The 26,556-nt window shown below is 41.6% G+C and overlaps 2 protein-coding genes across 4 annotated transcripts in view; one reads left to right on the forward strand and one right to left on the reverse strand.

The window, feature by feature from the left end:
* The window catches only part of LOC101279864 (zinc finger protein 160-like), a 325,017-nt gene that overhangs the window by 220,170 nt on the left and 78,291 nt on the right, over positions 1-26,556 (forward strand). The gene's annotated exons all lie outside the window — the stretch shown is intronic.
* LOC101279356 (zinc finger protein 160-like) overlaps positions 5,387-26,556 on the reverse strand; it is a 69,125-nt gene continuing 47,955 nt past the window's right edge. Inside the window, exons 1-3 of one of the 3 annotated variants that reach the window (XM_033411788.2) lie at positions 23,661-23,758; positions 19,895-20,021; positions 5,387-8,497 (exon numbers count right to left, since the gene is read on the reverse strand). In XM_033411788.2, coding sequence (XP_033267679.1) covers positions 6,909-8,497; positions 19,895-20,021; positions 23,661-23,675 — 1,731 coding nt within the window. In that variant the 5' untranslated portion in view covers positions 23,676-23,758 and the 3' untranslated portion in view covers positions 5,387-6,908. Of the gene's footprint in view, positions 8,498-13,110; positions 13,789-19,894; positions 20,022-23,660; positions 23,759-26,556 lie in introns of those variants that run through there. The other 2 variants (XM_049703459.1, XM_049703460.1) reach the window with 2 other exon arrangements.

Consider the following 26,556-nt stretch of genomic DNA (forward strand, 5'->3'; position numbering starts at 1 on the left):
CCTGATCCCCCTGCCCCACATATTTAGAGGGATGGAGAATAAACAAGATGCCCAGCTACTGGAAGAGACCATTTGGAATTTGGGACGGAAGAACACTGGGTGTCACACGTCTGGCCCAGGTCACCCCCCTCTATGCGGGCTGAGGGGAAGGGCTGACTACGAAAGGGAGGCCGGGGGAGCACAAGGACCGGCCTGAGGAGACGCGAGGACAGAGGGGCTGGGAGGGAGCGAGGGGGTCTCAGGAGAGGAGCGGGCTCTCCAGAATGCCAGGGCCAGGGAGAGGACACGGCCTCGCCGGCAGCGGGAGAGAGCGAAGCTGCGGGCGCGCGAATCCACCTCGCAGAAGGGGACTTTACAAGGCGCAGGCGGAGGTAATGAAGGATTTTAAGCAGGAAAATGTCGCGAAAGGCTGTGTCTCGGTGGACCGAAGACCGAGAGTGCGAGGCTAGGGGGCGCGAATCCCCCTCGCGGAAGAGGACTTCTCAGTGCGGGGGGCGGGGGTACTGAAGGGTTTTATGAAGGAAAACGACGCGAAACGCGGTGTCTACATGGAAGGCAGAAAAGCCACGAGAACAGGCAACCTCGCACCGATTTCAACCCAAGTGAACAGATACCCAACCTGTAACAGCGTCTGGATTTACTCGGCCGGAGGGCCAGGCGCTGGGGTGTAAGGTTAATAGTCACTCCCAAGACCCTGAAGGCAGAATACGGGGAACAGCGCAGCACATACTTTCAGCAAAGTAGAAATACTTTGTAGCGAGACCTCCAACACGTGTACCCCGTTTCCGGTTCAGGAGGAACGTGCGTCCGAAGGGACCAGGCGGGACTTCCGGGGGCGGGCTCTGGGCGGGCCTCTACTGGCTAGGGGCGGGGCGAGAGCCCACTTCTGCGCAGAGAGCGGGGGAAAGGGTCTGGGGTGGCGGGGCGAGTGAGAGCGCCGTGCTTCCCCTTTTCTTGTAACTGCTGATTTTAAGTGACTTTCTGGAACACTTTTAAGGTAAAAGCTTACAGATGTGTGGGCCACTGATGTGGGAAACTGAGATGTTTCTCTCCCAACAAGTTAAAAGTGGTTTCAATAAACAGCTGTTTTTGCCAGCAGGTTGCTCGCATGTCCCGCTCCTGAGACTCCAGCAATTCAGTGGTCGGGAACTTGGGCCTCCAAGTGGTAGCTGTGGCGCAGTAGTTTGATCTGGGAACATTTCCTGAAGTTGAATTAGTTTTAGGAAACAAGAGCTGGAATTCTCTCTTTATTACAAACCAGAATGAGAAATACAAAACCCTCCCTGGGGAGAATGGGCCATTTCACACTGACACCCTACAGAAGAGCTTTTCCTTTCTATTCCTAATTCAGCCAGGACAACAAACCCAACACTCTGCTCAGTTCCACAGACTCGGGCAAAACTTGGGGTTTGAGGCTGGAGGACTAAGGCATATGATAATTTCCGTACCTAACCATTGTTTTAAAAAGAGTTTTTAAAAGGGTTTAAAATTTTAATTGTTATAAATTGCATTGTTCTTTCTTTTTTGCTAGTGTTTTATTTGCCTTTTAAAACCACATTTTATCCCCAGTTTTGAGAGGTACGTGACATACATCACTGTATGATTTTAAGGGGTACAGCATCATGTTCTGACTTACATATATTGAAATAATTACCGCAATGTTTAGTAAGCATCCATCATCTCATATAGATACCATGAAAATAGGGAGCAACAGAAAAAATATTTTGCTTTCTATGAGAACTACATTATCCTTTGAGACACTTGCTCTATTCCACACTTGTGAAAATTATGTTTAACTATATACTAGAAAAACTTGTTTATGAAATTATACTTATGTACATAAAAACTAAGCAATGTAATCTCAGATGACTCTATGTTCATCATGAAGATAATTAGAACGTTTTACTTTGTATTTTTTGCAAGATGCAGTATAGTTTAGCTCGTCTCTTTGTTTATATTTTTGAAAGTTGTGAAATATTCTTCAGAAGACACTGGAATTTATTTCCATGTAAATAATAATTACGTTGCAACATTTCTAAGGGCATTTAATAGGGAGGTATATTCTTATATGAACCCTAGAGAAAGTAAAACTAGATTATCAAATATGCAGTAAGTTCATTTCAACCCTCGATATTTTGATAACAATATCTTAGATAACATCTGCTACAGAGTGCGTTTTATCACATCCCTAACATATGAAACATTTCATCCATAGAGACACTAGAATCCATTCAAATATGATGAATTTTAGATAGGGAAATTAACATTTTAAGTATTTCCAGGTACAATGATCAGAACGTCCTGGTGTACCACACATACGAATACAAGAAAATGTATCACATTTTTATTATTTTATTTTATTTTTTTTTCTGTACGTGGGGCTCTCATTGTTGTGGCCTATCCCGTTGCGGAGCACAGGCTCCGGACGCGCAGGCTCAGCGGTCATGGCTCACGGGCCCAGCCGCTCCGTGGCATGTGGGATCTTCCCGGACCGGGGCACGAACCCGTGTCCCCTGCATCAGCAGGCGGACTCTCAACCACTGCGCCACCTGGGAAGCCCTCAACTGCACTTTTTTTGAACACAGACAACAATATGTCTCCCACAAGAAATGCACTCCAAAACTTTACACAGTAAAAAAGCATAAAAAAATACACCATTTCAACACCATTCAAAATAGTGGCTAACATAATACAAAGTAAATTAAAGAGTAAATAATGTGTCAAGAATAAGGAAATCTATTTTATAATCATAAAGACAGAAATTCATCAGAATGACATGACACTCAGAAACTGCCATAGAACTGCATTTCATTATAGCCACAAAAATATTCTGGAGAAAAGTTTGGAGACAACACCACAAGGATAAATAATCTACTTATAAGTTGTTCGAAACCATCATGGACAGAAATTGTTAGATTCTCTAAAGCCCAAGAACCTACGGATGCACTGTTGCCTTCTGGTATAAAGTACCTAGGTGGAAGAAAACTGTGGTGGTGAAAGGAACATGATTCATTAGGATCATAAAAAATAATTAAATTTTATTAATTAAAACAAGAGACCTATGATACATTCTGAATAAAACAGTAGCAAAAGGCAATGACAGCAGTTAAATGTCAAACATACATATACACATAGAATTCTGGGGCTTTATTTTTTTATACATTTATTTATTTTATTTATTTATCTTTGGCTGTGCTGGGTCTTCATTGCTGCACGCAGGCTTTCTCTAGTTGCAGCGAGTGGGGGCCACTCCTCATTGCGGTGCGCAGGCTTCTCATTGTGGTGGCTTCTCTTGTTGCAGAGCATGGGCTCTAGGCATGCGAGCTTCAGTAGTTGTAGCACGTGGCCTCAGTAGTTGTGGCTCCCGGGCTCTAGAGCACAGGCTCATGAGTTGTGCCACATGGGCTGCAGTTGCTCCGCGGCATGTGAGATCTTCCCATTCCAGGGCTCGAACCCGTGTCCCCTGCATTGGCAGGTGGATTCTTAACCACTGTGCCACCATGGAAGCCCTAGAATTCTGGGACTTTTGATTAAATTTTCCTCTTGTGATAACTGCTCTCCCTTTAATTTCGAAGAATGAGACTAGTTTTTCATTAATCATAGATCTATACAACAGCTATTCCCATGCAATGGAGGAAGTGACCAAATTTTCCCATGCATTCTGCCTACCACATAATCAGTCCCTGTTAACCTGTCACTCTCCTCCCATGAAAAGCCCATTCCCTTAACGTCCTGCCTGACCTATTCATGGTCAGTTAGTAAAGCATTCTGTCCTATAACCCACTATGACCTATCTACAAAAAGACACATGAGGCTTCCGTGGTGGCACAGTGGTTAAGAATCTGCCTGCCAATGTAGGGGACACGGGTTCGAGCCCTGGTCTGGGAAGATCCCACATGCTGCAGAGCAACTAAGCCCGTGAGCCACAACTACTGAGCCTGAGCATCTGGAGCCTGTGCTCCGCAACGGGAGAGGCCGCGACAGTGAGAGGCCCCCGCTCGCCGCAACTGGAGAAAGCCCTCACACAGAAACGAAGACCCAACACAGCCAAAAATTAATTTTTTTAAAAGACACATGAATTAACATAAATCATGTCACAGTTTTACATTATTTTTTGTCCCCCCTTGTTGATAATTCAAACAATATTGAATTTGATAATTCAAGGTCCTTGTTTTCTCAGGAAACATGGATGTGGCTGACCCACACCTAATCAAATTGGACCCCTCATTTTATAGATTCCTTCCCAGAGACTATCATGAAAGACCTGTAATGCAGGCATAAGGTCAAGATTTCAAACTTCAGGTTGAAAGGTTATAAATATAATGTAGTCTTTTCAAAAGAACTCCAATAATTACATATTTATACAGAGAAGATACTGGCATACTTCTACATATGTCCTTCTTCTGGTACTACAAACATCATGTCATACGTTTTAACGTATTGTCACTTGCAATGATTCTGCAGCATACAGTATCTCACATTAACCTTGGACAAATAAGACATTTATTCCTAGTATGGATTCTCTGATATGTTATCTGTTGTAAGAATTGCTCAAAAAATGTACCTAATTCAAAAAATTTACTTAATGTAAGGGAATCCTTACATTCGTAAGGATTCCCTCCCAATGTGAGTTCTTTGGTGGACCCTGAGGATGCACTGTTGGGTCAATTTCTTTCCATGTTCAGTAAATATCTATCGTTTCTGACCTGTATCAATGCTCACATTACAACAAAGGTGTGGATAGCTGATGAAAATTTTTACAACATTCATGACATTTGAAACGTTGCTCTTCAAAATACATTCTCTGTTTCAGAGCGTTGATCTTCAGGTACAAGCCTTAGCACACATACTGCTTTGTGTGCTTTCTCTCAAAGATATACATTGAGAAATCTAGTGCATTGTGAGGCCTGGATAAAGCCTCTGCTCATACATTTGAAGGGTTTCTTTCCAATGGACTGTCTGCAGTTAACTAATACTTGAAGTCAAGAAAAGGTTTCGTCACACTCATTTCATTTATAAGGTATCGCTCCAGTATGTCCCACCTTGTGATCTTTGGGTAAAAGCCTTGCCACACACATTACATTTGTGTCTTAACTACTGGATCGCTAGGGATGTCCCTAAAGTGTCAATTTTGAACGAAGACCTTTCCACATATATCACATTAATATGATTTCTCCTCTGTATTTATTACCTGATTTGTAGTACGGGTTGAGATCTCACGAAAGGCTTTCCAACACTCATTACCTTTTAGAGATTTTTCTGCATTATGAATTCTCAGATGAATTGCAAGGTCTGAATTCCAACTATAGACTTTGCCAAATTCATCACATTTATATTGAGTTGGCCAAAAAGTGCCTTCTGTTTTTAAGAAAAAATAAAAGACACATTTTTTTCATTTTCACCAAGAACTTTATTGAACAACATACACCCTTTTGTTCCACTACCTTCTGCCATTTTTCAGGAAACTTCATAATTCCAACTTCCCAAAGCTTTTCATCTTTTTGAGCGAAGAACTGTGCCAGTTGCCTTTTACAGTCTTCCAGGGAATTGAAATTTTTTCCATTAAGAGAATTTTGTAAAGACTGAAATAAACAGAAATCCATGGCGCCATGGTGAATATGGCAGATGAATTAGAACTTCCCAGCCAAGCTGTAACAGTTTTTGCCTGGTCATCAAAGAAACACGTGGTCTTGCGTTATCCTGATGGAAGATTATGCGTTTTCTGTTGACTAATTCCGGATGCTTTTCATGGAGTGCTGCTTTCAGTTGGTCTAACTGGGAGCAGTACTTGTTGGAATTAATCGTTTGGTTTTCTGGAAGGAGCTCAAAATAGAGGACTTCCAATCGCACTGTAGACACATCATCTTCTTTGGATGAAGACTAGCTGTCCGTGTGGTTGGTGGTGGTGCACTTCACATGGCCCACGATCTCTTCCATTCCACATGATTATACAGTATCCACTTTTTTTTTTTTTTTTTTTTTTTGCGGTAGGCGGGCCTGTCACTGTTGTGGCCTCTCCCATTGCAGAGCACAGGCTCCAGACGCGCAGGCTCAGCGGCCATGGCTTATGGGCCCAGCCGCTCCGCGGCATGTGGGATCTTCCTGGACCGGGGCACGAACCCGTGTCCCCTGCATTGGCAGGCGGACTCTCAACCACTGCGCCACCAGGGAAGCCCCCAGTATCCACTTTTCATCACCCATCACAATTTATTTTAAGAACAGAACTTTTTATTAAGTAGAGAATCGCATGCAGATATACGGTCAAGGTTTTTTTTTTCGCTTAACTTATGTGGAACCCAAGCATCAAAGCAATTCATATAACCAAGCTGGTGCAAATGATTTTCAACGCTTGATTTGGATATTTTGAGTATGTCGGCTATCTCCCACGTGGTATACTGTTGATTGTTCTCAATTCATGTCTCAATTTGATCACTATCAACTTCAAATGGTCTACCTGACCGTGGAGCATCACCCAGTGAGAAATCTCCAGCACGAAATTTCGCAAACCACTTTTGACACGTTCGATCAGTCACAGCACCTTCTCCATACACTGCACAAATCTTTTTTTGCGTTTCGGTTGTGTTTTTACCTTTCTTGAAATAATGAAGAGTAATATGCTGAAAATTGTTGCTTTTTTCCTTCCATCTTCAATATTAAAATGGCTACACAAAAATTCACCAATTTTTATGTCTTTTTTTAAAATGCACGCTGATATCGCAGCTGTCACATAAAATCTAACAAAATTGTTTGAATGAAGTTAAAGACAACTAAGTGCTCCTAGAGCCACCTTACAGAAAAAACTGAACCTTCTGGGCAACCCAATATAATTTCTGTCCTGTATGGATTCTCAGGTGTTGAGTGAGGGCTGAGATGTGATAAAAGGTTTTGCCAAACTCATTACATTTGTATCAGCTCTCTCCGGTATGAATTTTTTGATGACTTACAAGGTGTGATTTTTCACTAAAGACCATGGCACACTCATCACGTCTGTAAGGATTCTCTCCAGTATGAATTGTCTGGTGTCTTATAAGGTGTGCTTTTCGACTAAAGAACTTATCACACCCGATACACTTGTAAGGTTTCTCTCCCGTATGAATTCTCTGATGTCTTGTTAGGTTACTTTTTCGACTAAAGAGCTTGCCACACTTAATACACTTGTAAGGTTTCTCTCCAGTATGAGTTCCCTTATGACTTTTAAGGTGTGCTTTTCGACTAAAAAACTTACCACACTCAATACATTTATAAGGTTTCTCCCCAGTATGATTTCTCTGATATCTTGCAAGTAATGAATTTTGAGGAAAGACATTTTCACACACATCACATTTATGTAATTTCTCTTCTGTATGGAGAAACTGATGTCTGCCAGGTTTTGAGCTGTAATGAAAGATTTTCCCACACTCATTACATTTGTAAGGTTTCTCTCCAGTATGAACTCTCTGATGCTTTCCAAGGTTTGGCTTTTGAGAAAAGAACCTGCCACAGTCATTACATTTGTAAGGTTTCTCTCCAGTATGAATTCTCTGATGACTTTCAAGATTTGAATTTCGATTGAAGACCCTGCTACACACATTACATTTGTAAGACTTCTCTTCATTATGAACTCTCTGATGCTTTATAAGGTATGCCTTTTGATTAAAGAATTTGCCACACTCATTACATTTATAAGGTTTCTCCCCATTATGATTTCTCCGATATCTTGCAAGGAATGAATTTCGAATAAAGACATTTTCACATACATTACATTTATGTAATTTCTCTTCTGTATGGAGAAACTGATGTCTTCCAAGTTCTGAGCTGTAATGAAAGATTTTCCCACACTCATTACATTTGTAAGGTTCCTCTCCAGTATGAGTTCTCTGATGACTTGCAAGGTATGAATTGTGAGTAGAGACTTTTTCACATACATCACATTTATGTACTTTCCCTCCTGTATGGAAGATCTGATGTCTTTTGAGGTATGATCCCTGAAGGAAGGTTTTGCCACACAGATTACATTTGTAAGATCTTTCCCTGTGTGCTTCCTGTTCTTGTGTCACTACTGAAGGACGCATAAAACCACTCGCATGTGTACTAGAAATGTTGGTTTGCACACTAGAAGAAGTTCCTTCAAGTGGTGAAAATGAGGCACTACTCCTGATATCCTTGTCCACTTGAATAAATTCATCAATCTTCTCTTCACTTTTAAATATATGCAGTTCAACCCAAAAGCTTAATGCCAGCCTATTTTCAATAGGCTTGATTCCTGCAACACTTCTAACATGTTCATCTCCCTTCTCAGTGAGATTTTCGTTATGGGTTATAGGTATTTGGTTGTAATCACTTTCCTCATCTCTCTTCTGAGACACTAAGTCATACATATTTTCTTGAACATCGCTGAGGTAAAAATGTTTCATTTCATTCCTTTCATGTCTTTCTGACATCACGGTTTGGAATACTTCTCCTCTATCAGTATTTGCTTTCAGTTGTAATATCTTGATCACATGCATGTAAGAGATATCTACAAGATATAAAGAACCGTAAGTATCCCATTCATTACAATTCATGAATAAATGTTTCAGGTTAAATAAGCCATACTAAACCAAATAATACTTCTATCAAGCAAAGTTATGAACCTCACCAACCATGATATTACAATTTGAAGAAACACAATAGGAATGATTCTTTACTAAAGCTAAAGTCATCAGAGGTAATTCCAGTAATTTTATGGCGCACTTTAAACAACCTATGACAAAAATACTCACATTGGAAAAACTGCTGTTAGCTACCAAAGTGTAGTTTTCACCCATGATGCCAACCAAAGCACATACCAATTATCAGTAAACATACTGGTAATCTTTACTCGAGGAGAAAAGGATATTAAACTATATATGTGTGTGTGTGTGTGTGTGTGTGTGTATGTATATATATTTTCAGAATACTTATTATACATGAATAAATACTAAAGAACCAAAAATATATTGTAACAATAAATAAACCAAAACTAGCTTATCTAATGAATAATCTAAATGACTGCCACTTTAGAACTGGGAAACAAATATAACACAGAGAAAATGAAGAATTTGATAAATTTTTTTTTTTTTTTGACCAGGCCCATGTGGCATGCAGGATCAGAGTTCCCCGACCAGGGATCAAACCAGTGCCCCCCGAATTGGGAACAAGATGTCTTAACTGCTAGACAACCAGAGAAGTCCCAATAAAACATTTTTTTAAAACAACTAAATATTTCTAAAAACCTCCTATAAAACTATGTACCCATGAAGAAGCATAAAACATCTGTAAGATCACCATCTGGAAATCAAAATTAAATAAATTAATTATCAATAAATGAAACATTCTCCAGTTATATGAACAGCCAATAAATGAGCAACTCCCTACGTATGCAGGGACCTTAAACATCCAGTTCATTGGCTCTGGCATACATGTAATGAAGAATGAGCAACTTGTAAATTTATTTAATTATGGTCAGATACAATATTGTCGGGAACAAATTGCAAAAATAAGGTATACAAGATATGATGCAGACAAAGAGATAGTATAATAAAAATAACAGAAAAATAATATATCTTTTCAACCAAAATAACTTTTGAGTTTTTACTATAAAAAATACACTATTCAAAGCCATCTAACAGTACTTATTCCTTTGAAAAGGCTTGAGGAAAATTATCAAGATTTTTCAAGGAAAGGAAGTAGACTCAAGAGGATTACGTACATGAACTCAATAGACAAAGAAACTACTGAGACAACCAGGATGTGCATCTGGACCTACAGTGTGAGAAAACATATTCTTAAGATGACCCTCAACCCAAGCAGCCCACCAGACTAAAGTACCAAGAGTTAAAAGTTCTGGCTAGGAAAAAATGCTCCTATTGACAACTTTTTACAGCATGTCAATGTGGAGAAATGTTTACGTACATTCTGGGTATATCTGTAAAATCAGAATTCTTAGGTGTGATATTGTGATTTATTAAAAATACGGACTTGGTGATTGAGATGAGAAATTCATTACTCCCACTCACAACTTATCTGCCAAAACTGGTCCCTTGGCTTGCCCTGATGGAACGGGGCTGCGAAATTAGACAACGGGCAAAAATAGTAAGAGACGTTTCACTAAAATCAATATACAGAATAAAAGTAGGAAAAAGAAAATATATTTAACATCACTAACCAGTGTGAGACCTCTGAGTTTTCTGTTTCCTCCATGTGAACCCCCGACTGCCTTCAGGGGTCATAAAAAAGGGAAAGTCTCTACTACACTCTAGTGATATTCATTAGGAACTTGTAATTGTCTGTGGGAACTGGCAAATGGGAACAAAGTTTTTCAGAAACATTCTGAGCTCACCAAGTGTGCACTGTCATTGAAACACAGCTGAACTGATGTTGCGATTCTAGGAGATGGTATGTCAGAATAAAAAACACATCTTAGAGACTGGCTGTGTCCCTCCCACCCAACACTCTTACACTACACTAAGCCCACAGTTCTAGCAGCAGGAAGGCATCAGCAAAGTACTTTGCTGAGGCAAAAGAGTATGTAAGGGGAAAAGCAGTAAATGCTCAAATCTCAAACATGCAATGCTCTAGGGTAGAAACTAATCCAGTGGCAAAGACACAGAGGAAGGAAGAATAATTCTGAAAAATCAACGGAGTTTGTGGAGAAAAATTACAGTTCCTGAGGACCACAACAATCCCTGACTGGTACTACTATAATTTAACGTAATGCTCACTGATGGTGGTTGTGGATGGTGGTTATCCATGAAGCATGTAATATGATATTAAATTTATCTATAACTTTTTTTTTTTTTTTTTTTGTGGTATGCGGGCCTCTCACTGTTGTGGCCTCTCCCATTGAGGAGCACAGGTTCCAGACGCGCAGGCTCAGCGGCCATGGCTCAGGGGCCCAGCCGCTCTGCAGCATGTGGGATCTTCCCGGACTGGGGCACGAACCTGTGTCCTCTGCATCGGCAGGCGTACTCTCAACTACTGCGCCACCAGGGAAGCCCCTATCTATAACTTTAAATCTAATTTGCCTGATATAAAAGAGCCCTGACACTATTTTCGTGGTAATAGAGTAATTGCTATAAAATGTCCATGATATAACGAAAATATTTTTCTAAATAACTCCTACAAAACCATGTGCCCATGAAGAAGCAGAAAACATTCTGAAATGTTATATCATCTGTAAATCAAAATTAAATATTAATAAATGAAATATTCTCTAGTTATATTAACAGCCAAAGTCTGAGCATTTTAAGGATATAATTACATTAGTTAAGAATGTGAACACAAGAAAGAATGCTACTAAAATATTAACTATAAATATACTTTAAACAAAAAATGTATTGGCTTTAGAATATCAAAAGTTCATGCTAACAATCCATGTGATCAAACATTAAAATTAGCCTACCCCTCAAATTACTAGAAATCACACCATTATACTTTTTAACATTAGCTTTGCAAGGAAAAAAATGAAACCAATGAGGAGTGATATCAGCCCGATAGCAGAAAAGTAAACAACAGGCACTCATTAACATATGTGGAACCCAAGTTTAAAACAATATATAAACATACAAGCCTTTGGGAAAACTCTGCAAACGAGTTAATAAGCGATACCACTCAAGCAACTACCTATCCCGAAAACACTAAACCGAAAAGTGTAGCAAAGTTCATGACAATTTGCTGGTCTTTGACTCCCCAGTCCTTTCTTAAATCACACTGAGACTGAACTGGAGGAAGCCTCCCAATTTTCAGAGGTGCCCTCAGGAGGAATGATAATAAAAACCACAATGAAATATTACATCATGCCTCTTAGAATAGCTCTCATTAAAAAGACCAGAGGTGACAATTGTTATTGAGAATGGGGATAAAATGGAATTCTAGTAACTCTGAGACATGGGTTTGTGGCATTCCTCAAAATCAGAAAAAAAACCTGGAAAGACTTATCAGTCAGGCTCTGTTGATACTTTCTCACATCCATGATGACCACTCCACTACATAGCTTGAAGTGATTTGTACATAGCAGAAAAATATTACAGGGCTTCCCTGGTGGTGCAGTGGTTAAGAATCCACCTGCCAAAGCAGGGGACATGGGTTCGAGCCCTGGCCTGGGGAGATTCTTCATGCCACAGAGCAACTAAGCCCACGTGCCACAACTACCTAGGCTGCACTCCAGAGCCCGTGAGCCACAACTACCAGGCCCACATGCCACAACTACTGAAGACTGCGCGCCACAACTGCTGAAGCCTGCACACCTAGAGCCTGTGCTCCGCAACAAGAGAAGTCACCACAATGAGAAGCCCGCACGCCACAACAAAGAGTAGCCCCCGCTCGTTGCAACTAGAGAAAAGCCTGCGTGTAGCAATGAAGATCCAACACAGCCAAAAACAAATTTAAAAATTTTTTTAAAAAGAAATGGCTCAGGGATCTAAACAAGAAGACAGGGATTGAGACAGATCAATGCAGGTTCTGAGGTGCCAGATGGAATCAAAGAGCAGCCAGTGTTTTCCCATCTTCTGATGAGGCTTCCTAAAAGTATCAAATGGGGACGGAAGCAGGAAATGTTCAGGGACCGATGACTGGACTGACAACTGAGCATACAGTGGAACCATGTGCTGAAGGAGAGATGAAAGGGCAAGGGACCTTCATAAAACAGCCTGCCTCACGCTCCTCAACGATAAGCAACAGCAAGTTCACAGGAGCCAGATGGCGAGTGTCGTAGATCATGATAAAAATTGTGCTTTTGTGTCTGTTTGAGCAGCAGACCCACTGGAGGGTGAAAGTATACATTTTACGTGTTGAAGGACAGAGCCCTGTAACTGTCTGACTAGGGCACAGTTGCCAAACACTATTAATAATGAGGCCTCCCTTCTGCCTTTCTGAGATCTGACCTGTGTTCACACTTTGATACATCCCCAAGCTGCATTCATGCCACTCCACAGCCCAGCATTCTGCCTCTTGCTACAATACGGGTAAAATATTCGGATGATAAACAGAAATTCCTATACCTGAGAAAAAAGAAACATGGTTTGCTGTGGATTTTCCAGAATCATGGTTCTTTATTCAGCTAAGGATTGACGACACTACTGAGGGGTCTAGAAAAATATTTCAGAAACTTACCCACTGCTTGCCTCCTTCTGAATACACAGGGAACAGTTAAAATGCAGAAATCCACTCCCTCTTGAGAGAACACTGGAATCACAACTAACTGCTGAACAATCATCGAAAGGAAGACACTGGAACTCACCAAAAAAAGATATCCCACATCCAAAGACAAAGGAGAAGCCACAATGAGACAGTAGGAGGGGCGCAATCACAATAAAATCAAATCCCGTAACTGCTGGGTAGGTGACCCACAAACTGGAGAACACTTATACCACAGCAGTCCACCCACTGGAGTGAAGGTTCTGAGCCCCACATCAGGCTTCCCAACCTGGGGGTCCGGGAACAGGAGGAAGAATTCCTAGAGAATCAGACTTTGAAGGCTAGCAGGATTTGACTGCAGGACTTTGACAGGACTGGGGGAAACAGAGACTCCACTCTTGGAGGGCACACATAAAGCAGTGTGTGCATTGGGACCCAGGGGAAGGAGCAGTGACCCCATAGAGATTGAACCAGACCTACCTCCTAGTGTTGGGGGATCTCCTGGAGAGGCGGGGGGTGGCTCTGTCTCACCATGAGGACAAGGACACTGGCAGCAGAAGTTCTGGGAAGTACTCCTTGGCGTGAGCCCTCCCAGACTCCACCATTAGCCCCACCAAAGAGCCTGGGTAGGCTCCAGTGTTGGGTCACCTCAGGCTAAACAACCAACAGAGAGGGGACACAGCCCCACCCATCAGCAGACAAGCGGATTAAAGTTTTACTGAGCTCTGCCCACCAGAGCAACAGCCAGCTCTACCCACCACCAGTCCCTCCCATCAGGAAACATGCACAAGCCTCTCAGATAGCCGCATCCACCAGAGAGCAGACAGCAGAAGCAAGAAGAACTACAATCCTGCAGCCTGTGGAACAAAAAACACATTCACAGAAAGATAAACAAGATGAAAAGGCAGAGGGCTATGTACCAGATGAAGGAACAAGATAGAACCCCAGAAAAACAACTAAATGAAGTAGAGATAGGCAACCTTCCAGAAAAAGAATTCAGAATAATGATAGTGAAGATGATCCAGGACCTCGGAAAAAGAATGGAGGCAAAGATCGAGAAGATGCAAGAAATGTTTAACAAAGACCTAGAAGAATTAAAGAACAAACAAACAGATGAACAATACAATAACTGAAATGGAAAATACACTAGAAGGAATCAATAGCAGAATAACTGAGGCAGAAGAACGGATAAGTGACCTGGAAGACCGAAGGGTGGAATTCACTGCTGCACAACAGAATAAAGAAAAAAGAATGAAAAGAAATGAAGACAGCCTAAGAGACCTCTGGGACAACATTAAACACAACATTTGCACTATAGGGGTCGTAGAACGAGAAGAGAGAGAGAGAGAGGACCTGAGAAAATATTTGAAGAGATTATAGTCGAAAACTTCCCTAACATGGGAAAGGAAATAGCCACCCAAGTCCAGGAAGCACAGAGAGTCCCAAACAGGATAAACCCAAGGAGAAACATGCTGAGACACATAGAAATCAAATTGGCAAAAATTAAAGACAAAGAAAAATTATTGAAAGCAGCAAGGGAAAAATGACAAATAACATACAAGGGAACTCCCATAAGGTTAACAGCTGATTTCTCAGCAGAAACTCTACAAGCCAGAAGGGAGTGGCATGACATATTTGAAGTGATGAAAGGGAAAAACCTACAACCAAGATTACTCCACCCGGCAAGGATCTCATTCAGATTTGATGGAGAAATCAAACGCTTTACAGACAAGCAAAAGCTAAGAGAATTCAGCACCACCAAACCAGCTCTACAACAAATGTGAAAGGAACTTCTCTAAGTGGGAAACACAAGAGAAGAAAAGGACCTACAAAAACAAACCCAAAACGATTAAGAAAATGGTCACAGGAACATACATATCAATAATTACCTTAAACGTGAATGGATTAAATGCTCCAACCAAAAGACACAGGCTTGCTGAATGGATACAAAAACAAGACACATATACATGCTGCCTACAAGAGACCCACTTCAGACCTAGGGACACACACAGACTGAAAGTGAGGGGATGGAAAAAGATATTCCATGCAAATGGAAATCAAAAGAAAGCTGGAGTAGCAATACTCATATCAGATAAAATAGACTTTAAAATAAAGAATGTTACAAGAGACAAGGACAATACATAATAATCAAGGGATCAATGCAAGAAGAAGATATAACAGTTATAAATATATATGCACCCAACATAGGAGCACCTCAATACATAAGGCAACTGCTAACAGCTATAAAAGAGGAAATCGACAGTGACACAATAATAGTGGGGGACTTTAACACCTCACTTACACCAATGGACAGATCATCCAAACAGAAAATAAAGAAGGAAACACAAGCTTGAAATGACACAATAGACCAGAGAGATTTAATTGATATTTATAGGACATTCCATCCAAAAACAGCAGATTACACTTTCTTCTCAAGAACGCATGGAACATTCTCCAGGATAGATCACATCTTTGGTCACAAATCAAGCCTCAGTAAATTTAATAAAATTAAAATCATATCGAGCATCTTTTCTGACCACAATGCTATGAGATTGGAAATCAATTACAGGGAAAAAAACATAAAAAACACAAACACATGGAGGCTAAACAATACGTTACTAAATAACCAAGAGATCACTGAAGAAATCAAAGAGGAAACCAAAAAATACCTAAAGACAAATGAGAATGAAAACATGATGATCCAAAACCTATAGGATGGAGCAAAAGCAGTTCCAAGAAGGAAGTTCATAGCTATACAAGCCTACCTCAACAAACAAGAAAAATCTCAAATAAACAATCTAAACTTACACCTAAAAGAACTAGAGAAAGAAGAACAAACAAAACCAAAAGTTAGCAGAAGGAAAGAAATCATAAAGATCAGAGCAGAAATAAATGAAATAGAAACAAAGAAAACAATAGCAAAGATCAATAAAACTAAAAGCTGGTTCCTTGAGAAGATAAACAAAATTGATAAACCATTAGCCAGTCTCATCAAGAAAAAGAGGAAGAGGACTCAAATCAATAAAATTAGAAATAAAAAGGAGAAGTTACAAAAGACACCGCAGAAATACAAAGCATCCCAAGAAACTACTACAAGCAACGCTATGCCAATAAAATGGACAACCTAGAAGAAATGGACAAATTCTTAGAAACGTATAACCTGCCAAGACTGAACCAGGGAGAAATAGACAATATGAACAGACCAATCACAAGTAATGAAATTGAAACTGTGATTAAAAATCTTCCAACAAAAAAAAAAAAAAAAAAAAAAAAATCTTCCAACAAACGAAAGTCCAGGACCAGATGGCTTCACAGGTGAATTCTAACAAACATTTAGAGAAGAGCTAACACCCACACTTCTCAAACTCTTCCAAAAAATTGCAGAGGAAGGAACACTCCCAAACTCATTCTATGAGGCCACCATCACCCTGATACCCAAACCAAACAAAGATACTACAAAAGAAGAAAATTACAGACCAATATCACTGATGAACACAGATACAAAAATCCTGAACAAAATACTAGCAAACAGAATCCAGCAACACATTAAAAGGATCATACACCATGATCAAGTGGGATTTATCCCAGGGATGCAAGGATTCCTCAATATATGCAAATCAATCAATGTGATACACCATATTAACAAATTGAAGAATAAAAACCACATGACTGGGCTTCCCTGGTGGTGCAGTGGTTAAGAATCTGCCTGCCAATGCAGGGGACACAGGTTCGAGCCCTGGTCTGGGAAGATCCACATGCCGTGGAGCAACTAAGCCCACGTGCCACAACTACTGAGCCTGTGCCCTAGAGCCTGTGAACCACAACTACTGAGCCCGTGTGCCACAACTACTGAAGCCCGCACGCCTAGAGCCCGTGCTCCACAACAAAAGAAGCCACCACAGTGAAGCCTGTGCACCACAATCAAGAGTAGCCCCCGCTCGCCGCAACTAGAGAAAGCCCACACACAGCAATAAAGACCCAATGCAGCCAAAAATAAATACAAATAAAATAAATTAAAGAAAAAAAACCACACGATCATCTCAATCGATGCAGAAAAAGCTTTTGACAAAATTCAACACCCACTTATGATAAAAACTCTCCAGAAAGTGGGCACAGAGGGAACCTACCTCAACATAATAAAGGCCATATATGACAAAGCCACAGCAAACATCATTCTCAATGGTGAAAAACTGAAAGCATTTCCTCTATGATCAGGAACGAGACAAGGATGTCCACTCTCACCGCTACTATTCAACATAGTTTTGGAACTCCTAGCCTCGGCAATTAGAGAAGAAAAAGAAATAAAAGGAATATAAATTGGAAAAGAAGAAGTAAAACTGTCACTGTTTGCAGATGACATGATACTATACATAGAGAATCCTAAAGATGCCACCAGAAAACTGCTAGAGCTAATCAATGAATTTGGTAAAGTTGCATGATACAAAATTAATGCACAGAAATCTCTTGCATTCCTATACACTAATGATGAAACATCTGAAAGAGAAATTAAGGAAACACTCCCATTTACCATTGCAACAAACAGAATAAAATACATAGGAATAAACCTACCTAGGAAGACAAAAGACCTGTATGCAGAAAACTATAAGACACTGATGAAAGAAATTAAAGATGATGCCAACAGATGGAGAGATATACCATGTTCTTGGACTGGAAAACTCAATACTGTGAAAATGATTATACTACCCAAAGCAATCTACAGATTGAATGCAATCCCTATCAAATTACCAATGGCATTTTTTACAGAACTAGAACAAATCATCTTATAATTTGTATGGAGACACAAAAGACCCTGAACAGCCAAAGCAGTATTGACAGAAAAAATCAGAGCTGGAGGAATCAGACTCCCTGACTTCAGACTATACTACAAAGCTACAGTAATCAAGACAATATGGTACTGGCATAAAAACAAAAATACAGATCAATTGAACAAGTTAGAAAGCCCAAATGTAAACCCACGCACCTATGGTCAACTAATCTATGACAAAGAAGGCAAGGATATACAATGGAGAAAAGACAGTCTCTTCAATAAGTGGTGCTGGGAAAACTGAACAGCTACATGTAAAAGAATGAAATTAGAACACTCCCAAACACCATACACAACAATAAACTCAAAATGTATTCGACACCTAAATGTAAGACCGGACACTATAAAACTCTTGGAGGAAAACATAGGTAGAACACTCTTTGACATAAATCCCAGCAAGGTCTTTTTTGATCCACCTCCTACAGAAATGGAAATAAAAACAAAAATAAACAAATGGGACCTAATGAAACAAGCTTTTGCACAGCAAAGCAAACCATAAACAAGACGAAAAGACAACTCTCAAAATGGGAGAAAATATTTGCAAATGAATCAACAAAGGATTAATCTCCAAAATATATAAACAGCTCATGCAGCTCAATATTAAAGAAACAAACAGCCCAATCCCAAAATGGGCAGAAGACCTAAATAGACATTTCTCCAAAGAAGACTTACAGATGGCCAAGAAGCACATGAAAAGCTGCTCAACATCACTAATTATTAGAGAAATGCAAATCAAAACTACAATGAGGTATCACCTCACACCAGTTAGAATGGGCATCATCAGAAAATCTACAAGCAACAAATGCTGGAGAGGGTGTGGAGAAAAGGCAACTCTCTTGCACACTTGGTGGGAATTTAAATTGATACAGCCACTATGGAGAAGAGTACAGAGGTTCCTTAAAAAACTAGAGTAGAATTACCATATAACTCAGCAATCCCACTACTGGGCATATACCCAGAGAAAACCATAATTCAAAAAGACACATGCACCCCAATGTTCACTGCAGCACTATTTACAATAGCCAGGTCATGGAAGCAACCTAAATGCCCATTGACAGACAAATGGATAAAGAAGATGTGGTACATATATACAATGGAATATTACTCAGCCATAAAAAGGAACGAAATTGGGTCATTTGTATAGCCGTGGATGGATCTAGAGACTGTCATACAGAGTGAAGTAGATCAGAAAGAGTAAAACAAATATCATATATTAACGCATATATGTGGAACCTAGAAAAATGGTACAGCTGAACTGGTTTGCAGGACAGAAATTGAGACACAGATGTAGAGAACAAACGTATGGACACCAAGGGGGGAAAGCGGCAGGGGGTGGGGGTGGTGATGTTATGAATTAGGAGATTGGGATTGACATGTATACACTGATGTGTATAAAATGGATGACTAATAAGAATCTGCTGTATAAAAAAATAAATAAAATTAAATTCAAAAAAAAAAAAGAAATGCAGCTTACTTACTACTCCTATCACAAAAGTACATGGGTAGGAAACATGGAAGTGGGTATGTCCAAAATTTCCGATGAACTTTGTAAATATGTAAGCTCTAAAACATCTCTTAATGTATCATGAAGTGGGCAGATCATCTGAGGAAAGTTAGGTTTAAACTGATGCCAGGACTTCCCTGGCGGTCTAGTGCTTAAGACACCGTGCTTCCAATGCAGGGTTGCAGGGTCCGCAGGTTTGAGGCCTGGTCGGGGAACTAAGATCACACATGCCGTGCTGTGCAGTGAGGCCATAAAGTAAATAACTAAATAAAAATTTAAACTCCTGATGCTGTATCCTGAAGGTTTTAGTATCTCCGTCAGCAGGCATTTTAGATCAGTCAAGAAAAACAGGTGCTTCCAAGAGGCACAGAAGGGAAAATGCAAAGATACCCAAGGGCAGATAGCAACATCTAGAGGGAAATTATCCTCACCCACGGAGATCAGGTTCCTGTAGTTCTCCAACATCACATCCCTGTATAAGGCCCTCTGGGCAGGGTCCAGGCATTCCCACTCCTCCTCAGTGAATTCTATGGCCACATCCTTGAATGTTAACGGTCCCTGAAATGAAAACACATTTCACCAAGGGGCCCTGAGGAGAGTTCTCATTTTCACACCAAATGACAAGAGAAGAGTAAGGATCAATTCAGTTGAAGTATGTATTCTGACAGATCTATGTAAAGGGATTCAGAGCAAATTGTACATCTCTAAGTTTTATTTCTTATGCTTTCTCATAAAATTATGATATCTTACAATTAATGTGGATATTTTTTCATATTTGTGGACAATACATGAAATATAATACATACAAATAAAATTCAATAATTCATTGTCTATGCAGAAGCATTACACATTATGTTTTAAACACTAAGTGAGGGCTTCCCAGGTGGCGCAGTGGTTGAGAGTCCACCTGCCAATGCAGGGGACACGGGTTTCTGCCCCGGTCCGGGAAGATCCCACATGCCGCGGAGCAGCTGGGCCCGAGAACCATGGCCGCTGAGCCTGCGCGTCCGGAGCCTGTGCTCCGCAACGGGAGAGGCCACAACAGTGAGAGGCCCGCGTACCGCAAAAAAAAAAAAAAAAAAAAAAAAAAACTAAGTGATATTCAATATCTAGATGAGTTACGGGTATGAACTGTGAGTTCAGAAATGACAAAGGCCACAGTGGCTTTAAACAAAAGTCACAATGAGGGGTGTTGTCTCAGGACATATTTTTGCTTTTTTTTTTACTACTCATTTTTATTCATTTGAATATCAGAATTTTTGGCGAGATGAAAAAGTATCAACTCTACTGAGTGGTACTAACATGAAACAAACAGAATACTTTAAGGGCAATCTCAATAAAATAATTATATTCAAAAATATACATACCATTTTTCTCCATTTAAACATACATAAGCAGGCATTAACAAAAGCCATAAAATGTTTGTTTTTCCTACTAATAAAACATTGATGCAACATTATACATTTTATTAGTATTATGCATAATTTCCACAGATTAAGAAACAAATTATCACAAAAATAAAGTTAATAATTCCTGGAGAATTAAAAGTCATGATAAATAAGAATATGGAAAAAATGTAATTAAGCAAGAACACTTCACCTAATGATACGATAAGAAGAAAATAAGAAGGAAACACTCAGGACTTCCCTGGTGGTCCAGTGGTTAAGACTCCATGCTTCCACTGCACGGGGCATGGGTTGGATCCGGGGTCGGGGAACTAAGATCCCACATGCCACGAGGTGCAGCCAAAAAAAATTTTTTTAATTAAAAAACAAAAGAAGAAGAAGGAAATAGTGCATTCTCTCTGAAGTTACAGTGGAGTGAAGGGGGCTGGCCAGGGCTCCTGCCTTTCATCACTGTACAGTGTGCCTGAGCAGGGACCACTAGAGGAAGTAACAGGAGGAAAACAGAGAACAAGAAACACAGAGAGAGTGTGTCAGAGTTGGAACTGTTAACATTCACAAATACAAGGACTTGGAAAGGCGAAAAGTGAAAGGAAAAAAAAAATTCCATCCTAATGACAGCAGGGGTGACTACATTATATCAGACAAAATAAAATAAGTACACAAACACGAGACAAAATACATTATATAACAGTAAAGGGGTAAAATTACCAAAAGCTAGAACAATTATAAATATGTATACATCTAACAACATTGCTCGCCCTAAAATGAAGCAAATCTTAACAGAAATAAAGAGAGAAATAGATAGCACAATATTAGTATCAGATTTCAATATCTTGGGTTTACCTACACATGGAAAGAAAAAACAGATCAATAAGTTAACAGAGGACTTGAAAAACACTACAGTACAACTGTACCTAACAGACATGTACAGAACACTCCACCCAACAACAGCAGCAGAAAACACTGCCTTCCCCAACATGCATAAAACATTCTCCAGGACAGACCACATCTCCCACAAAACAAATCTGAACAAATTCGAGAAGACTGAGATCATAAAGAGTATCTTCTCTAAACACAAGGAAATAAAATTACAAATAGAAAGCAGAAGCAAAACAGGAAAATCTGCCAAATGTGGACATTACACAGCTCATTCTTAAAGAAGCAATCACCAAAGAAGAAATCACAAGGAAAATGTAAGAATACTTGAATGAAAACAAAAAGACTACATACGAAAATTTCTAACAGACAGTGAAAGCGGTACTAAAGGGGAAGTTCACACTGCTAAATGATTACAACAAAAAGGAGAAAGATGCACATTCCACCCTACTGTTCAAGAAACTACTGAACGTCCCAGACAGAGCCATTGGACACCAAGAAAAAACTGAAAGTTATCCAAACTGAAAAAGAAGTAAAATTATCTTATTTTTAGGTGACAAGTTTTATATGTAGAAATCAAAAAGATTCCAAGAGAAAGCTACTACTCCAAAGAGCAACGTTAGAAAAGTTGCAGCATAAAAAATGAGCACGCAAAAATCAGTTGCATGGGCTTCCCTGGTAGCGCAGTGGTTGAGAGTCCGCCTGCCGATGCAGGGGACACGGGTTCGTGCCCTGGTGCCCTGGTCCGGGAAGATCCCACATGCCGCGGAGCGGCTGGGCCCGTGAGCCATGGCGGCTGAGCCTGCGCGTCCGGAGCTTGTGCTCCGCAACGGGAGAGGCCACAACAGTGAGAGGCCCGCGTACCGCAAAAAAAAAAAAAAAAAAAAAAAACACTTCTGTGTGTAAAAGCATATAATACACACAGTAAAAAGACAACTTCTGGGCTTCCCTGGTGGCGCAGTGGTTGAGAATCTGCCTGCTAATGCAGGAGACACGGGTTCGAGCCCTGGTCTGGGAGGATCCCACATGCCGCGGAGCAACTAGGCCCGTGAGCCACAACTACTAAGCCTGCGCGTCTGGAGCCTGTGCTCTGCAACGAGAGGCCGCGATACTGAGAGGCACGCGTGCCGCAATAGTGAGAGGCACGCGCACCGCGATGAAGACTGGCCCCCGCTTGCCGCAACTAGAGAAAGCCCTCGCACAGAAACGAACACCCAACACAGCAAAAATAAATTAATTAATTAACTCCTACCCCCAACATCTTCTTTAAAAAAAAAAAAAGATAACTTCTGAGGAATGGAGTGATGAAAGTGACTTAAAGAATTTCCAACTGTCAGAAATTTAGGTTGATTTCACAGTTTAAATTCAATGAAGCAATAAAACACCCATTATCACTGAAGTTTGCTTCTGAATTTCCATTCCATTTCCTTCTCAATCATTAGGATTAGAACAAAGTGACTCAGTCATTTAGCTTCAATTGCCTGGAAAATGTCAGAAAGAATTTCCACTTACTGGTCTATCTTTCAGATTTTACCCCACTATTGTGCATATTAATACGTGACTTCCATATGCAGCTTCTTTATCCTGGTTTACAGAGAGCAGACAGTGCATCCTGATGGGGCCCTAAGCAATCCCTGCTGCCCAGTAGCATTGACACCACGTCTCTAATCCATGGGTGTGAAGCCCTGCCCAGGACTACACCCAGTGGAGCCTCTTCACAAGTTCCAGGTCACTGGGTCATGGGGAGACGGGATCTAAGTGGAGATGACAGGCCCTGAGGGAAGGACCTGGGTGGGTGTAAATGTACAGGTGTCAGGCGGGATACTTCAGAGTCAGACAAGTTTACCGAGTCCAAATAAGGGCATCTGAGGAAAATCAGAAAAATCAGAAAAATCAACTGAGAACATGACTTTACCTGAGAAAGAGCCATTTCTGACTCCTTTTCTTTCCTCTCCTTCCTCTTCCGGGCTTCTTCCTCAGACGATGTGAGTCTTTAGAGGTCGATCTTCAAAGCTGGAAACAGGCTGCTTAATGCTTAGAATCAACACACCCCCTTCCTGAGTCACCACCACACACACAGGGAAGCCCTCAGCATGGGGAACACACGGTCCTCTGCTGCCCACTGTCCCAGGAGGGGCTCAGGACAGTAACTCCCACACAGAGACCAACCAGTGAGTTTTCCACCCTTTCTTCAGATCTCGCTCCCCTCCTGGTGAGGCCCTCACGTACCCAGCAGCAGCGGGCACCTCAGCTGGACCCACGATCCCCTTCAGGTCACAGACCAGCCCTGATCCATCCCCACGCAGAGCAGAGCCCTCACCCTCAGCCCAGATCTCAGCCCTCGGGAATGGGGGGACTCAGAGTCCTGATGTTCAATGACGGATCCAGACTGCAATCACTTTGGGCACGTTAAGTACTACTGAGGCTGCACACCACACTGACGATAGGAAGGGAAATCTCTAGTCAGGGGGTAGAAAACACGCATATGCAAAATGCCTTATCAATCTAATGTGAAGTCTGGATTGAGCACCACTGACAGGAAGCAAGCCCAGCACACCTCCCACTTTCTTTTTCTTTTCCAGATTTATAGATATATAACCGATGAATAAAAATTCTGTACATATGAGGAATACACTGTGACTGCATCCAGTTTCCCCCCTTCTATCTGCACTACTATGTGCTTCCATTTCATTCTGTCTGGGTCTCCCTGTTTCTTTCCCTTTCTCTTCCCCTCCGCTCTCCTGCTGTTCCTGCCCTCCTCTCTATTTCTTTTCTCACGCCTGTCCTGCCCCACTCTGCAACCTGTTCCCCCTCTTGATGTTCTCTCTCTCCACCCTTCCTGATTGTCCTAAATCTCTATGTATTTCTGCCTCTTTCTTCCCTTTTCTGTGCTCCCTCTCTGCCCTCCAGGTTACACCCCTTCTATCCCTGTTACGCTCCCTTCCTCCCCACTCTCTGGCATGGCAAGTGGCTGTGCTTCCTTCCAGCTCTCCCTCTTCTTCTGCTCTTCTTATCATCCCTTGTCCTCATACTCTCCTAGCACCATAATGCTACGAAGGCCATGGGTCCACATTTTATCCTCTCTCCGACTCTCTGTGTGAAGGGCCTCACCACTGTTAGCCACCCGCTACCGGTGATCCAGAGCCCCTCTCTCTATGCTGCTCTATGTCAAACTCTGGACATCCAGCTTTTTATATACTTCTCTATTTAATTCACTTGCTCCTTTCAAGGCATAATCGCTTTTATTTTACAGTCTATTTACAAGTCGCTCAGCATCCTCTATGTTCCTAACGATGCTCCCTCATTCTTTTGCCTCAGTTGTTCTATTTCTCTCTCAGTCTCTCTGTCTCTGCTTCTCCTGGTCGCCTCGCCAACATATTTACAGGGATGGAGACTGAATAAGATGCCCGCCAACCGCAAGAGACCATTTTCCATCGGGTGGAATTTGAGATGATAGAACCATGGGTGTCACTAGGCTGGCCCAGGTCACCTCCCCCAACGCAGGGTGAGAGGAAGGGCTGACTACGAAAGGGAGGCCTGTGGGGCAGAAGGACAGACCCGAGGAGACGCGAGGGCAGAGGGGCTGAGAGGGAGGGAGTGGGTCTCAGGAGACGGGCGGGCTCCCCAGAATCCCAGGACCAGGAAGACACCTCTGCGGGGCGACCCGCCTGCCCTCCAGGGGCTGAGAGGGTGAGGCTGGGGGTTGGGGGGGGGGGTGTGCGGCGTGCATCCACCTCGCGTAAGAGGACGTTACATGGAGGGGCGAGGGGGAGGGCGGAGGTACTAAAGGGTTTTAAACAGGAAAATGTCGCGAATGAAGTTGTCTACCTGGACCGAAGGCGGAAAAGCCAAGAGAACCGACCAGCCTCAGAACGAATTCAAACCCAAAGAAAAACATACCCGACCTGTATCGGCGACGTCTGGATTTACTTCGGGCGGAGGGCCGGGTGATGGGATTTTAGGTCTGAAGTGACTCCGAGACCCTGAGAATGGAGTAAGGGGGGACCACGTAGCACAGATTTACACTAGAAAAATTTACGCCCCGCAGAGTGATCGTCGTTCCGAGAGTTAAACTTCCGGTTCTGTAAGAAATTGCGCACGCGCAGACTTAGAGGCGGAACTTCCGGGAATGCGGCCTGGGCGGAGCGCTACAGATGAGAGGCTGCGGGAGGAGGGCCCTAACCCGCTCAGCCGGCGTCTGGAGGCGGGGCGGGTAACGGTACTTTTATGTACCCTGAAAACGCTCGTCTTAAGTTCTTATCTGGAACAGGTTTAAGATAAAAGCTTTCAGTTGTGTCTGAAACTAAGATGTTTCCTCCTGAGAAGTTGAAAACGATTTCAATAAAAAGGGTGAGAGCAGGATTCTCTCACGTCCCGCTCCTGCGGCTCAAACAATTCAGTGGTTGGGAACGTGGGTCTCCAAGTGGTAGCTGTGGGGCGCTAGTTCCATCCCGGAACAATTCCTGCAATTAGAATTAATTTAGGCAGTTCAAGGAAAGAAGAGCTGGACTTGGCTCTATATTACAAACTAGAATGGAAGATACAAAACTTTCCCTGTGTAGAATGGCCCATTCATGCTGACACCCTACCGAACAGTTTTTCCTTTCTGTTTCTCATTCAGCCAGGTGGCCGAATGAGGCCGAATGACAACACGTGTCAGTTCCAGAGGCTCAGGGACAAATCCCGGAGTCTTGAGACTGGAGGACTAAGCCGTGTGATAATTTCCGTCACTAACCATTGCTTTAAAAAGAGCAATACACTGTAAAAATTTGTTGTAAATTGCATTGTTCATTTTTTTCTTTTTTCCCCAA

Source organism: Orcinus orca, chromosome 20 (genome assembly GCF_937001465.1).
Source record: "Orcinus orca chromosome 20, mOrcOrc1.1, whole genome shotgun sequence".
NCBI classification, from domain to species: Eukaryota; Metazoa; Chordata; class Mammalia; order Artiodactyla; family Delphinidae; genus Orcinus; species Orcinus orca.